Source organism: Neopelma chrysocephalum, unplaced genomic scaffold, assembly GCF_003984885.1.
Source record: "Neopelma chrysocephalum unplaced genomic scaffold, ASM398488v2 Primary Assembly neopelma1_45, whole genome shotgun sequence".
NCBI lineage: Eukaryota > Metazoa > Chordata > Aves > Passeriformes > Pipridae > Neopelma > Neopelma chrysocephalum.
In genome coordinates, this window is record NW_020897704.1 from 1,131,636 (window position 1) to 1,148,337 (window position 16,702).

The 16,702-nt window shown below is 37.1% G+C and overlaps 1 protein-coding gene across 3 annotated transcripts in view; it reads left to right on the plus strand.

Moving 5' to 3' along the window:
- The window catches only part of CPED1 (cadherin like and PC-esterase domain containing 1), a 147,736-nt gene that overhangs the window by 62,788 nt on the left and 68,246 nt on the right, over positions 1–16,702 (plus strand). For 2 of the 3 annotated variants that reach the window (XM_027679129.1, XM_027679132.1), the window contains exons 10-16: positions 900–1,067; positions 2,006–2,110; positions 3,028–3,197; positions 8,467–8,534; positions 8,866–8,910; positions 10,767–10,953; positions 13,650–13,818. In XM_027679129.1, the coding sequence (XP_027534930.1) occupies positions 900–1,067; positions 2,006–2,110; positions 3,028–3,197; positions 8,467–8,534; positions 8,866–8,910; positions 10,767–10,953; positions 13,650–13,818 (912 nt within the window). The remainder of the gene's footprint in view (positions 1–899; positions 1,068–2,005; positions 2,111–3,027; positions 3,198–8,466; positions 8,535–8,865; positions 8,911–10,766; positions 10,954–13,649; positions 13,819–16,702) is intronic. The other variant, XM_027679130.1, reaches the window with a different exon arrangement.

Sequence of the window (16,702 nt, forward strand, 5' to 3'; positions counted from 1 at the left end):
TTTGTGATATGCAAATATTAAAAAAAAAATTGTAAATATATCCTTACTTAAAATCTGTTCAAGTTTCTAGCAACAACAGTGCAGTCATTCTCTCCATCCTTCCAAAAAAAAAAATCCTTTAAACACATTAAAGCAATTTTTCACAATTTAAAAAATCCACAAAGACAACATTCTTAAATAATCTGCAAAGACTTTTTTAGCTAGCATAAAAAATGTGGCATGTCATAAGAATTCAATAATTGTATACCAGGCTGTAAAAAATTCTGCCAGAAGTGCTTAAAAAACTAAACATAAAACATAATGTTTACCTGCCTGTACGGGAGTTTCAACCATTATCCACAATCCATAAATGTACAGTAAATCAGTAGGATTTAATAGGTTTTTTATGAAAATACAAATTGCTCTAAAAAATAACAGTTAATAATTAATGCGACATTTGACTTTGAATAGTATCCCTTGGAAAGTGTAGCATGCACACACCCTATGCATCTCGAGGTTATATTTGTGTTTATGCTAAAATAATGATTTAGTAATATGTTATAAATATTAATGTGTTATTTTATTTATATTGTTAAACTTATCCTTTTATCTGTAGTAACCCTAAATACCTGAGTTTTGAAATAGTTATGTTAGCATAAATTTTTTTTTAATAAACTTTTAAATCAAGCGTACGAAAAAAGCTCACATGGCACTGCAATACTGAACTCTGTCCACTGGAGGGCAGAAAACATTGTGGTATGAAGCTGTGACAAAATGTGGCACACGTTTGTTATTTTGTAATCCCGTCAGTTGTGTTATTATTACATTTTAAAAATAAATAGTTCTAGTGTAGTATATATCGTTATGAGGAGACTGGACTTGTTATTCAAACTATAAATTCTTATATTGTTTTCCAACAGGTGCATGAAAACTTTGACTTTCAAGATGAGGATGAATCAACTATTCAGGACCAAACTTTCAAAGAACTTATTTTTGAAGATACTTTTAAATTTCTCTTATCTAATGAATCCTCAACATCCAGTTTCATTGAAGCTTTGCAAAAAATATATGGATCAACTGTGAGCAAGGTAGTTCATTCCAACTTTTTCTTATTATTGACTATTTGAAAACATTTAATTTTAAATTGAATGCTTCTCTGAAATTGCTGATACCCTCTGGAAATTATAGAATGAAGCGTTTGTTTTATTAAAAACTATCTATTATTGTATTCTTGGGAATAAAACTGTATATATATTAAACAGTGGAATTTTCTTTTCTTAAAATTTGACTCTCAAATTATGTCATTCCCCAACATACTGTGCTTTAAACATATATTTAAAACTTTAAGGAAGTAATTTTCCCACCATTTTTTAAATGGTCTTTTGTTAATGTGCAGATTTGTGTATTTTTGCAATTTCACCCTGAATTGATTAACTCACACAAGTAAGTTCATGAGCATTAGAATTAATTTTTGTGTCCGACAACTTTGTCTCTTATTCTGAATGCAATATCCATTCTTTTTGCATTTAAAGGCTCTGTATAAAGTTCGCATGACTAGTGAAAACTATTTCTGGCAAGCTGGGGTCTCTTCTAGCAGTATTTCTCTCAGTCTGGGAACTTTTAAGGATGCATTTCTGAGGAGCATCCTGCTTGCAAGACTTACAGGGACTAATTTATCCATGCAACTTCTGTCTCTCAGCCAGGTGTGGCTAAAACAGGGTCATGGGTTCTAAATTTATGACAGGATAAAGTAGGAAGCAGCAGACGTATGCACGAGTGATGCAGTTACCTAGGCTGTGTTCCATAGGATACCATGACTTGTGCTTTTCTACACAAAAGAAATGCTCAATCAACTTTATTCTAGACTGAAAAATGGGAAGAGGTATCAAGGAGCTGGCTGGCTGAGGTTAGGGCCGGTTGAGATCTGATGTAACTTGTTCCTTTGATCACCAAAGGGATTGGGGTCTAATTGAAAGCACATTGCTTTCCATGATTTCACCAGAACATGCTGCCCTTTCCTTCACAGGATGGAAAGTACCACAGAGAAGATGAACAATGTTTCTCTTTAAAAGAGATAAATTCAATGATTACTTTCATAAAGGAGCTGAAGAGTCTTGGACAGTTTGAGCTGGTAAAATAAATAGGGTTTTGTTGTACTGGATGTATATTTTATGTAAATCTCCTAACATTTCTCCTTCATTATCCTTCATTACCATTCTTTGCACATGTATTAGGCTAGATGGGCAGGGAAGCAAGGAGATAAGAGTTTACACTGATTTTATTTTGGAGGATCATTTGCATTTAATTTAAAAGATAAAGAAATACAACAGAATTTGAGCTAAGGATTCAGTGAAAAGGACAGCTAAAGCAGAAATAGACAGCAGAAAATGGGAAGGGAAGGGAAGGGAAGGGAAGGGAAGGGAAGGGAAGGGAAGGGAAGGGAAGGGGGGAGGGAAGAAAACTTTGTAAATGACTAATGAGTTGGTAATAAAATAGAATGATAATAAAGCAAAGCAGGTGTGACTGGAAGAAGTGAAGACAGTATAACACTGAGATCATGACCCAAAAGTAGATATTGATGAAGAAGTGGCAACACTTCATGTTCATTTTTGGAGAAGAATACAGGTAGAGGAATAACAGTCAGTGTCTGTGAATAGGCATGGCAGTTAGTGAGGGAAATGCTGAATATTTGGGAAATAAAAGATCTGAAAGTGAATCTGTTGTTCAGAAAGTCTGCATGATATCAGGATTTCTATGAGAACTCCTGGATGAGTTTCAGGGATGGAGACTAGTAAGACTTTCTGAAGAGCGACTGAGTTTAATAGATCCAGAAGTCAATACAGAGGCAAAGGAGTTTGACTTCCTTGTCAGTACTAGGAATTCTGATTTGCAAGGCTGGGCAAGACAGTAATTTTCTACACACATGGGTAAGAGCATTAATGCATAATAATCCCTATGCTATATATAGTGTCTTCTGATCATTTCTCACATCTTGGCATTCTAGAAATATTATACTGTGAGGTTTCTAATCAGTGTCTCTCTTCTCAGCTTTTCCCTTCTGCTGCACCCAAGATTCAAACGTTACTGCGCGACCTTTATCGCATGGTAGACCCAATGAGGCGGCTTGGTTCAGTCCTGACTATGCATTGGCTGCTTTCCAGTTTACTTGAACAATTCCAGTTCATGACTAAAGAGGCACATACAAATATTTCAGAATGGTAAGACAGCTGTTATATATATGAGGGTAGTTTCTCAAATTATGTTAATTGCAATATCTCCAGTGACCATTATAAAACTTAATCCTTCAGTAGATGCAGGGGGACTTGCAAGTCTTGAGAGGATTGTCCATCATGCCATCATGGAGCACTGTCAACCATTCTGCCATTAGAATTGTAGCTAGGTTTCTACATAGGACAGTGTTTTCTTCTCTTTCTAATATGAAGGACTCTGGATTAAAATTTAATTGGAAATACATTAAATTTTTTTTTAAGAAAGATGAAGTAAATTATTAAGTTATTTCTGAAAAACTGTAAAATCAATATTAGGAATATTTTTCAGGGTTAAGATTGTCTTAATTTATGCACCAATTAAAAGCAAAACTGCAAAGAAAATATAAAATTTCAGATGAAGATTTTTAGAAAGGACAAATAATTTTCAGTGGCTCTAGATTTTCTGTCCAACAAGAGGCAGATCAAAGACCATAATACCCTGAGAACCCTATTTTAACTCTTTTTGAAGAGCTGGAAAAAATACTGCAATGACAAGGTTGGATCCACTGAACTTCTGTCAATAAATTTTAACTTTCATAAGGAGGGAAGAGGAAAAGGAAGGAGGGAAGGAGACAGGGAGAGAACAAAAGAAAAGAGAGAGTAAGAAATGAATGGAGGGAAGGAGAAAACTTATGGTATACTGCATCTTTAGTAAAAAATTTGTCAAAATGTGTTTTCTGTTTTCATTATCTCTTGGCTAATGATGTCTTATATACATATATGCCACACTTTGCTGTCTAAAGACATTTATGATTTTACAAACAAGGACTTGGAAACAGAGGCACATTAGACAATGTGTGTGCTCCATTCCACTGAGTCTCAAGTTGAATGGATGACACTATTTTATACATTTTGCTTGGAGAATGCTGTCATGACTGTATAGGGCATCTGTGAGATTTCTTAAGTTTCAGTTTTGCTCCTCACTGAATTGGGTGGGGCTTTCAGCAAGTCCATAGTTATCTGTATCTTTGTTTACTTAACTATAAAGTCGTTTATCCTTTCACACTGTGCTAGGTAACTGTTTATTAGTGTTTTGAAAATATACAGTTTCATAAATGTGCGAAGTTATTGTTGTTACTGTGACCACTCTATGAGAAGTAGCTCAAAGATGCAGCTGCTTGCATTCATATGTAAGCCCTTGCCCTTTTGCAGAAATATTTAGGTTTGCATATCAAAGCATACCACCCTTTAGCAGCTTTCTGTTCTAATCTAAGCTGTGCCACTCACTCACTTTGAGTAAGCCCCTTGGCCTCATTTTTTCCTTCAAGCTGAACATTATTGTATACATATAAATATGTAGAAGTACCATGATATTTCTCCAGAACAAAGGCCAATCTGCTTCTTTGCACTATATTTTCTTGCAATGCTTAAGCTAATAACACCATTTGTTCATTCACTGTATTAAAAAAATGTTCTTTGACATTGCTAAATCATAATCTTCCACTCCTATAGTTACATGCATGTGATGGTGATGCATGTGTCAGATAGGCATGTAATTATATTTAATTGCATGGAAGAACAAGCTTTGTTGTACTTACTAGCTCAGGTATGCATTCTCTTTGAGCTTTGATTTATCTTTTTTTTGCAATTCCCAAGTTTGATGAGTTTGTATATCAGAACACTTTTCCTAAATTTCTTCAGTTAAGGCCAGACTGTTTGGTTGATTTATTTAACACTTGATGAGATATCACAGAATATTCCGAGTTGGAAGGGACTCACAACGATCATCGAGTCCAGTTCTTAAGTGAATGGCCCATTCAGGGATCAAACCTGCAACCATGGCATTATTAGTTCCATGCTCTAAGGAACTGAGCTAATCCTGTGGCACACAGTTCTTATTTCTATGACTATGCAAAACTGGTATTTCCGTTTATAAAATCCAGACAAGATATTTATGCAAAAAATAGTGACTTCTGACTCAGGTCTTGTATAGTCACTCTGTTCATTGATCACGAATCCATAGGATGAAGACAGGATTTAAAGGTGTTTCCTGGTCTACATTTTTTCACCCATTTCATCTACGTGACTAGTTCTGAATCCTTAAATGTGAAGAAGAACTCCAGAAACTCATCTCCGACTATAATGAAATTATTACAGCCTAGGTGAAATGACCACCTCTAATGTATTGGTATAAGATATTACAAAGTTCCTTGAAAGTAATGGAGCAGTACTACCTAACATGTGCACTGAAATCAATTTTCTGCATTGTTTGTGCACTGTTTTTCAACTCTGCAGTTTCAACTTGTGATATGAGTTATGAAAGGATATGCATAGCTGCTGTCTTTTAAAATAGGTGCTATGAAGTATCATGGCAAGTATGTTCGGCTATGTCACACAGCAGGGTATCATGGAAGAATCAAATTAGTGACTGAAACTAACTCTTCTGTATTTGCAAAAGACAAAAGCCTAAACAGGTCAATAAAGTTGCAAATGTTTTTATGAAATCAACTGATATATTTGGAAAAGTGGTTCTAGCTTTCCATATACAAACCCTTTTTTAGATCAAAATAGAAGCAACAGCCTTCAGACTGAATTTGTGTTGAAAATAATTTCTCGGAGTTTAACTTGGTTGTGTCAATTACCCAGGCAGTTTGAGAAAGTAACATGGTTTGGTCTATGGGACAGAAGGCGGCAACAACGAGGAAGTGTGGATAAGATCACTGACCTGCAATAGGAGGAATGAGAGACAGAGGGAAAGAGGAAAGGAGAGAGACAGTTGGTATTGAGTGCCAGGAAACCATTCCCACTCTTGAGTCTGCAACTTTATATTTCTTTTCTGAAGATCAGCACAAGGTATTTTATTCAGACAACCAAATGCCCTTATGGAAACTCTGTGATTGAAGCCAAGCAAACACTCTACAAAACAGAGAGCTCACACTGCCAGTTAATCAAACAGAAAAAAATGGTTAGTGATATAGTCTCACAAAATTACCTCCAGTGGTTCTTCATTTTGAAGAACCTATGTAACATCAGCTAAAGAAATAAAATTCATAACTCTGCTAAATACTGAAGTATGTTCTCAATCTTTAGTTAATGACCCATTATAAATTGTACCATCCACAACTAACATACCCATCAGAAGCACCAAAAGTGACTAGATTTTTTCTTTTTTATATTTTAATCTAGTGAAAGATTCTATTTCTACACATCCTTCATTGCTTATGTCTCTGATTGCTTAGACCATCACAGCTATATTACTATTGCTGCTGTCAATCCTTTGGCTTTCTCATTTGCAGAATCAAAGAGATTCCTAAAGGACAGGTTCACAGTCAATAGTTTGTGATGTACACATCTGGGATCTTTCAAAAGGTACATTCATAAGCATGCAGTCACCAAGGGTACTGACATACAGTCATTAGTTTCATTAGAGCTAATTACAAAGTGTGTGAGCAAAGCATGCATCTCTACTCAATAGCTCCTTCGAGATACTTAAGTAAATAAGGGGCCACTCATACAGATAAAGGTCTCTTCTTGAGTAACAGCATCTGAAGGAAAGGACTCTGCACAGTCCAGGGTCTCAGCTGGTGCCTGTATTTTGAAGAGCTTCACAACTGCATCTTACCTCAGTCTGATGACTGCAAGGAGCTTGCACAAAGTAAAATTTAATGGAACTGATGATTAAAAAGCGCATGGACTCATTTAGATTGGAAAGATTCTTCCCATCCTGTCACTTATTAAGTGGGAGAAGAGAATGACCCCACCTGCTACAGCCTCCATTCAGGTAGTTGTAGGGAGTGATAAGGTCTCCCCTGAGAGTCCTTTTCTCCAGACTAAACAACCCCAGCTCCCTCAGCCACTTCTCAGCAGACTTGTGATTCAGACTCTTCACCAGCTTCATTGCCCTTCTCTGAACAGGCTCCAGCGCCTTAGTGTCTTTCTTGTAGTGAAGGGCCCAAAACTGGACACAAGATTTGAGACGCGGCCTCACCTGTGCTGCAGTACAGTGGAATGATCACTGCTCCTGGCATTTTATAGAGTTAAGACATCTTGTTTTCACCTTAAGAGTTTGGGACTGGGCAAGCAAAAAGAAACAGTGGAGAGGAAAAACGTATTTGACAGGTGTTAGCTGTTACCTCTTTGGCAAGGAGGAAGGGGTGAAAAATTACATACAACTTGGAAAACAAACTCTCTAATAGTTTGTTAAGTGCCTCCTTTGAAGTAGGTCAAGAATGTGTATGAAATTAGGGTGGTGTCTAGACACTGCAATCTCAGAACTACATTTTCATGCACACACAGAGACACATTGATCTGCCAGCGACTTCTTTCCTATCTCATTGACATAATGCAGAAATCTCTGTTTTATCATTGGACGGTTTACCTTTTACCATGATTGACCTCCATATTGCTTTCAGAAGCTTCTGTTGAAATGTTAGTGATGGATGATTGCACAGAACAATATTGCTACCTCCCTTCCTGTGGCACAGACATTGACTTCATGTTTTTCAAAATCCAAACTGCAGTATCTGTGAAGAAGCTGCTTTATGGGAACTTCTATGGAAAACACATGAAAGCCTCAAGAAATGCTAGTAGACCCCTGAAAAGGTGTTATTACCTAGAGGTCCAGTACACAGATAAAAAAGAAGCCTACTCCCTTTCTTCTGTTGTGCTACTCCCTTTCTTCTATTATGCTCCCAAAATTCTCTTTGAAAGAAAAAGTCTGCAGAGCTTGTAATATGGGCACCACTAACATGTTGATGAATTGTTGCAAATCGTTTGTCTTTTTTTCATTTTTATTTATATATATACTCTGGATTTGTTTTGAATTGGCAAACAAAGCAAAACACATAGGAGTTCCACTTTAGGAATTCATGCTAATGTCAGTAGAGATGTTGCCCTTGACACAGGCCTTCATTTATTTTTAATTATTTTTGAAACCTCAGGTATATACAGAAAACCATCATACAAACAGTTAAGAGATACAGTTTGGGTTATTTTATTCCTGGCTATATCCACTCTTCCTTTTCCCAGTAATGCAACTTTGTTTTGGAATTTATTTCTTGTTTTCTATTTTGGTATGATATGCTGCCATTTATTATGGAATATGTTCACTCAGGTAATATTGCTAATGCTGAGAGCATGAATCCAGAAGGTTGATCTTTCCGTGGAGAATATTGAAATACCATGTGCCCTAGGATACCATATAGAAATTGTTGAAAAATGTTTCATGGTTTCTGTTCCTTCCATTCATGTAAAAATATGTCTGCTATTGAATCAACAGGCTATCTTCTCAAGGAAATAGGAGTCCTAAGCAGAATGTTCCTTCTGACTCCAGAAAGAGTCATAAAGGTAAGGGATCAGGTCTTTTATATAAAGTATGTTTTTCCTGTTTGTATTATTTCTGATAACATGCATGATTTAGATTACATTGCTTTGTATTCCAGCTGAAAAGTCTTGGCTTACTACATATAAAAGACCAATTTCTTCTGTGTAAGTTGTTATGCTAAGCCCATGAACTGTGTTCATGGGCCTAAAACAAAGATCTCACACTGTAGAGAATAAGAGTACAATGTATCTTTTATAATTAAAAGATATTTTTTCTCCAATAGGATTGTAATGGAGCTTACAGTAGAAGCTGTATTAATTGAAGAAGTATTAATTGTTTCTGTTTATCTTTCAGCATTGCATTATTCAAGTAAGACTAAAGAAAGACAATGCAGTCATGGTAAGTCAAGATCTTTCTAGACCAGTAAGGGGGAAGAAGAGAGATTTCTTGAACAAATTTCTTGGGTTTTTCTGCATAACCTCTCAGTGAATTAGGTGTCTGCAGGCTGTAAAAAAAAAAGAAGGATTTTGAAGTAGCAAGAATGTTTATAAACAATTCTCAATAATTGGGCTATTATATTAAATAAGCCTCAAGCACAGAATTAAACATTGCTATGTGTGCATATTAATGTGAGTATTCCAGCACTCATTGATCCCTTGTCACACTTCAATAGACCTTTGGCCCCTATTTCCATAAACTTCAGCATATGTTTTTTTCTTGTGGAAAAACCTTTAGATTTGTCTGGGGTTCAATAGTGGGCTATTAAATAGCTGCTTAAGAGATGAGTTTTTCTAAAATATATATGCTTGTTGGAATATTTAAAGTATATTTATTTAAAGAACTGTAAAGATTTAAAATATATTTTTCTTTGGTAAGAGCAATGCTTTCGGCTGCCTTCCTCATTGATGTTATCTCAAGGGTCGCTTTGTAAGTGTGAAGCCATTGCTCTGTGGTGGAAAGGCTTTGCTACCCACTGAGCCTTCTGTCCTCTCTGTTACTGATATGGTGCCTCCAGGAACTACTCTATCAATCAAAGGCCAGAAATGCTCCGGGGCTGGCTGACTGGCATCACTATTCTGATTTTATGACATTTTAGTTTGAAAGTACCTCCATTCATTTTATTTTGAAATTCCTCCTCATTTTTAAACTAGAAGTGAGACAACATTTCTAAGTAAGACATACAGGATGTGGGGAGGTGTTTGTACTCATCTGTAGGGGTTTTTTTTAAGACCTTCCATGTATTAATGTATAGGACTCTATTCCCCTACAAATCTAGCCCAAGTTCTACTCTTCCACTGGAATAACTTTCTTTATATTTTAATCCATGCAAGAAGGTGCTGAAATTGCCCTGTTTTCTTTCTCAAGGCAGATATTTCAAGATAGAAAAGGTCCACATAGAACTGCTTACATTCTTTATGACCCTTTTAGACGAGGTTTTAAGCTACAAGGTTTTTCAGATATTATAGTAAAAGAATTTTCTATCTGGAATGTTTTTTGAAGTACCCAGTTTTAAACATGTACTAGTGAATGTATGTGGAAAGCAGTTTTGAATGTGGAATTGTACTGTAAATCTGAAAATGATAGGTTGGATTAAAATATTTGTCATAAGTGGGTTGCCAGCAAATAATTATTCTCATGAGTAATTGGGCAAACACTACAAAATAAAGGATACATTTGAGCAAATATGATTTGATTGTGGAGATTTCATACACAGGCAAGGAGCTGGAATTTGTTGATTTAGGAATTTTAATAAAACATTCTTCCAGCTGTACTGCAAATGACCCCATGAGTCTAGACATCTCCATGTGACTTGTTCTTATGAAGAGTAAGAATATGTCTAACTTATTTTGATTTTTATTGGAAATTACATTTGTGCATAAACCCTGTACACAGGCTGGTACCTAAGTAGGTTATGAATTTTGGCCTAGCTCTTCTTTATGTTTCAGTAAACCAACTGGAGACAGATCTCTGAGACTTAATCCTTGCATTTTCAAAGGCTTACTCAGGCTTTGAGTTTTGTGACTAGGACTAAAGTTATTGGGCACTGAATAATTAAAAACCCTCCGAGGTCTAAAAATTTCTCTGAAGTGCCATTAAAAACTCCATTAAGATTTTGCAGCAGGATTATCAGTCTCAGAGTGACTAGGCATTAAATATCTTGCCACTGTACATATTATCAGTCTGCCAGAAGTTGCATGTTACTCAAAAATGTTCATACATTTCACAGTTTTTTCTTTGATGCCTTCTTGGAACAGATAAAGATACCCTATCTCATATCAGGCAGATCTTCACCAGTCCACAGCTGGACTTGAATCCTCAGTTTAACCCAAAGATCAAAGAATACTATGCAGAAGTCCCATTCGACATGGTGACAGTGAAGATAGGAGCAGAACCCTCTAACTGTCAATGCCAAGTACACCTTGACGACAAGAAAGGGCCAAGGTATGAGCAACAAAATATGAATGTAAAAACTTAATTTTGGAAATATGTCAGAATATTCTAGAATATTTTTGTGTTTCCAAATACGCAGAATACAGATAGATGAGTCAAAGGAAAGTCAGAGGGAGTTAAACACTGAGGAACTTGTATTTATTTTCAGTGTCCTGAAGTCAGTGGTAGTACGTTCTCAAGCCATAATTAACCCTAGCTTTATAGAGGGTACAGTTGCTAGCATCTCACCCAGCTCCTGCAATCTCTGACAGCATCAAAGCTGGGTAGGAACAGACCATCACTACACTGCACACAGTAGACAAGAAAGAATTTGGGCTTTTGTATCCAGGTGTTAATTTTACACTGTGCCCTAAGCTGCTGGGATTGGTCTGCTTATGTTGGTCAGAGTAGGACAGCTGGGGTCAAAAGAAGAAGTAGGTTCAAGTTTCCTAATTTAGAATGATCCATTTTCATCAGAGTTGTATTACAAGGTACTGTCATAGAAACATAGAATAATTTACATTGAAAAAGACCCTTAAGATCATCAAGTCCAAACGTTAACCCAGCACTGCCAAGTCCATCACTAAACCACATCCCTAAGTGACCCATCTACAGGTCTTTTAAATACCTCCCAGGATGATGACTCACCCTGGGCCGCCTGTTCCAATGCTTGACAACCCCTTCAGTGAAGAAATTCTTCCTAATATCCAATCTAAAACTTCCCTGGTGTAACTTTAGGCCATTTCCTCTTGTCCTATCTCTTGTTACTTGGGAGAAGAGGCCAACTCCCACCTGGCTACAACCTCCTTTCAAGCAACCTCCTTCTCTTCAGGCTAAACAACCCCAGCTACCTCAGCTGCTCCTCATAAGACTTGTGCTCCAGACCCTTCGCCAGCTTTGTTTTCCTTCTCTGGACATGCTCAAGCACCTTAATGTCTTTCTTGTTGTGAGGGACCAGAGCTGAACACAGGATTCAAGGTGTCAAGGATTCATCAGTGCCAAATACAGGGGGACAATCATTCCCCTAGTCCTGCTGGCCACACTATTCTTAATACAAGCCAGGATGCCTTTGGCCTTCTTGGCCACCTGGGCTCACTGCTGGCTCATGTTTAGCCCACTGTCGACAGCACTCCCAGGTCCTTTTCCACTGGGGATCTTTCCAGCCTCTCTGCCCCAAGCCTGTAGCTCTGCATGGGGTTGTTATGACCCAAGTGCTGGACATGGCACTTCACTTTCTTGGACCTCATACACTTGGCCTTGGCCCATCTAGCCAGCCTGTCCAGATCCCTTTGCAGAGACTCCAGCAGATCAGCACCACCACCCAATTTGATGTTATCTGCAAACTGACTGAGGTTGCAATCAATCTCCTTGTCCCGATCATTGGCCTGGCCATCCAGCCAATTTTTTACCCAGCAAAATATATGCCCATCCAAGCCATGAGCAGCCAGCTTCTCCATAAGAATGCTGTGGGAAACAGTGCCAAAGGCACTAGGCAGACAACAACAGCTTTTCTCTCATCCACTGTGTGGGTCATCTTGCCATCTGCAAGAGTCCCAGCTTATCTGATCTTTTAGAGAAATATAAAAGCTGGATGATAGAGGAGAGAGCAGAGTCATCACTAAACATTAGGTTTGATCACTGACCCACAATCATCCGTGATATTTAATTGCTACTGTGATCCCTGGCACAGTTTTGTCTTTCCCAACCAGCTCTCTCAGAGACAACAGCATATGCCAGGGACAATACCAGTTTATTTATTTGGGTCAGGTACCTCAGAACCCGAGAACTGACCTATTTACATACTAGCCATTAGTGAGTGGATAAAAAGGAGAGCATGAACAATGAATTGCTTGGGAAGAAGAATTCTTAACCATTACAGAGGTAACTTTGCTTCATGACATGAAGTGCTTATGCAACACACCATCTTTTGACTATGAAGCAGATGCTATGACCTAGAATGTCTTCTAATAACTAGACAGTCTGTACAGTTCTTACTAATCTAATGCTCAGTATGTTTCCTGTATTTTCAGTAAGAAGTCAGTCTTGATATATCATTTTAAAAGAAACTGCCACAAAATTCTTCCACTCAACATTTTGGTGTCTTAATGTTAACTCCCCTGGCAGTCAACATGGATACATGTGAAAAGCTTAGAGATTTCTTTCTTGTAAAAGGAAAACAGAATACCAATGTGTCCTTTAAATTGAAAAGTAAAAGTCTTGCATGTCCAGGTTCTGCCTTTCAGCATTTTTTGTATCCCTTCCAAAGGAAGAAGAGCACAGCTCAGCTTTGGTCTTGTCTGTCACTCTGAGCAGTTTGTCTAGTCATCACATTTGGCTAGGGGACAATTTCCGTGGCTGACATCTCTGATCATGTTTGTCTCTCTGCTGACTTCATCACAAACTTGGACCTGCCAGGAATTATTGTCCCTGATGGTTTCATTCACAGATTTCATGTCAGAATATTTGCCGCTGCCACTGAAGCTGTTTTCACTGTTTCACTCTCAGTATTTTGTCTTTCTGAAAGAACTATAAATTGTTAAAAATGTTATTTTACACTGTTTTTATTTAAAATCATGTGTATTTTTTAAGAGAAAATGTTAGAAATAGCAGCCTCAAGGAACAAGTAAAGTTTAGCAGCCACAGATAAAGCAGCATAAATCTTTGTTTCTTTAGGGTTTATTCCACTTCTTTCCTATTTTGTTGTGCAGCAGTGCTAACTACCCCCTTGGCCTTGGATTGAACAAAGTCATCATTCTCGTAACAGATGATTCGCAGCCCAGCCCTCAGGTTGTGAGCAGCTACAAAATCACAATTTATCGAGAGGACCGCCCCAGTCTGCCTTTGTTTGATGACTACATGATGTGTGGGTTTGTGCAGGTATTGTCTCTGCATTCTTTTCCTATTCAAATTAATAGTGATATTAGCTGGGTTCTGTTCATCCGATGGTATAAATTAGGGCACGTGGGCCAAAGCTGGTGTAGAGTCAGTTTTTGTTGAGATTAGAATCTGAGTTCTAAATACTACAATTGTATGAAATTCAATATTTACATAAAGTTTTGGATATAAAAGGTAAGTCCAGCCTAAGTACTTATTACCATGTATTTGAGAGCTCCAGGTGAATTAATCTTTACGTTGGTCAGGCAAAACCTTCTCCATCAGAGAGGTGTTGTTTGCTTGTGATAAAACAGTCCCTCTGTAACACACAGTGGGCAGTTTTCATAACTATCTGTCTGTGAAATTGGAGCCATGGAAATCCTTTTACTGCGAAAGATATTTACAATGACAGTGTGCTTATCAGTGTTCAAGAAAAATACTGCCAGATAATTTATGAATGAAACCTGTTTATTCTAGAGCAACAAACACAATGAAAAAAACCCACTGATTATTTTGAAGGAAGGGATCATTGTTGCTTACATCACATTTATCCAAATAAAAATTTGGGAATGAACATAAATTACTTCTAACAAATAACAATCCTTAGGAAGCAGTGGGTCTGTTGAGGGAAAAAAAGGATGAGAGTCTGTCCAATAGGGCTAAATTGGGGCTGGGAAAGGGGATATCAGGCTGAATTATACACAAAATTGGAAGAAAGGTAGTGAAAACCGGTAACAGTGAAGATTTCAGTTAGTGAAACTATGGTGATAAAGATATTCTGCATAAGAGAGAAAACCTGGGACACAGGCTGTATCAGAGCTGTTTGTATTCCAAAGTTTGAGGACTAAATGTCCTTGATATGGTGGGCAAAGATAAGCCAACCAGTCCAAAGAAGGAAGTGACATTATAAATGGTAATCTAGGGCAGTGCTTTTGTCTGTGGAATTTTGGGCAGATTAAAAGGATTGGTGCGTTAATTCTAATTATTAGAGCATCCAGGAGTAGTATATTTTGTTACAATTAATTCTGCAACCAGGAAGAAGGATTTTCAAAACTATCGAGTTGAAATTGTCATCTGTGTTCATGTCAGATGTCTAATCCTATCTTTATTTATCTATTTTCTTTATGAAGATCTTTATATATCAATATATCCATTAGTAAAACTTCCTTCCCATCTCTGGTTTCTTTCTATATACTGCAGAAGAGGGTGGCAGACCAGGGTGGTAGAAGGCAGAGCATTTTATGTGATGGGGCAGATCAAGAGGGATTTTTTTTTTCTTGTGGAGAGATAAATACTGGGACTTAAAACAGGAGGCAAAGAGATAATAAATGTTGATAGCAAATTGTATGTTGACAATAATTATTTTGATCTGCAAATTAGAACTGTCAGAGAAAATGTGTGTAATAATCATAGCCTACTGACTGCTGATCTGAATACTTGATTATAGTGTTGTCTGGCCCTCTACCTATTCTTTGTCTCTTCTCTTAGACTTCTCTTACAAACCCAAAAGGTAAAGGACAATCTTCTTGCTCTTTTTACCGGCCCAGCACTAGATCTAGTAGTTGCTACAGTAAAATAAGAAAAAACACATATAATACCTAAGATTTCAGTTCAGGTGTACGGCAACCTGCCTGACACCTTAAGTGTGAATTAATATGAAAAGGAGAGCAGCGATAAGTTGAGCTGGGGTTATATTATGAGGACAACACACTGCCTGGAAAGATGTGAGGAGCTCTTCTTTTTTCCTTATTTGGGGCACATATCTGGGTATAGGAACAGGAATTCAACCTCATACACATCCTCCCACACTTAGAGTTTACACTGTTGTTAATGTTTTATGATAGCATTTATGAGACTGAGTATGAATCTTTAAAGCACTGCAATGGCAAAGAGATCTAGAGTGATAAAAATTAAGAGTGTTTTAGAAGTTTCTTTTGATTAAACTCAGTTTTCTGCTCCTCTGTGAATAACTACTCTCTAATTAATATAATAGTTCAGAGCTAGGGACTGCTTCAGGAGTTTAGAGTAAAAATATGATGAAAAGCATTCTTGTGGTATCTAAGGACTGCTGTGAAGATACAGTATGAGATTCTAAAACAACTTTTACTTTTGTTAGAGGCAAACTTATCGGAGAGTGCATTTAAAAAACAAACAAAGACTGGAGCTGGAGATAGAAATGGCATTCTAAAACACTTAAAAGCTTGCATTTTTTACTCTTTTTCCTATTTGCTAGAAGAGAATTTATTGCCTTTTGCTTAGAATGATGTCATTTTATCAATACAGAACTCGGGGCTTAAATAACATCATTACATTCTGCTTTTCATAGTAGAGAACATTATGAGCTCTGGCAGAGTGTGTTAATACACCACCATGAATGCTTGTTCTCTTAGTAACAAAGACACCTGTTTTAGGAGCAAAAGGATAAATAAGCATGAACTGATGGAGTATCCTTTGGACACTTGACTAGGCACAACTGGGATCACACATGAGGAGAGGAAGGTCACTGATAGTGGTGTGGTCTTTCTCACAGAAGGCTTCACTTAAAATTCTAATCTGTCAATTTTTTTCCTGACTTTCTTTTATGTTTAATCCCATTAGTATATTCAGGTTTCACTGCAAGATGATACTATAAGGAAGGTTACAATAAAAAGACACAGTGCAGGATGTTATTCGCAGTCTTCTAACAATTCTCATGTGGTTGAATAATCCTGGATTAATTTCAAGGCTATTGAATTCAGAGGTGTGTGGTTCCAAGCCTTGCAGCCCCTAAAAGGGGAAAAGATATTGTCCTCTTTACTTTTTTATAGCAGCTATAATATCCTCATTAAAACCAAATTAATAGAAAATAAACTGTTGCATCACCACAGCACCTACAGCAGATTTGGTT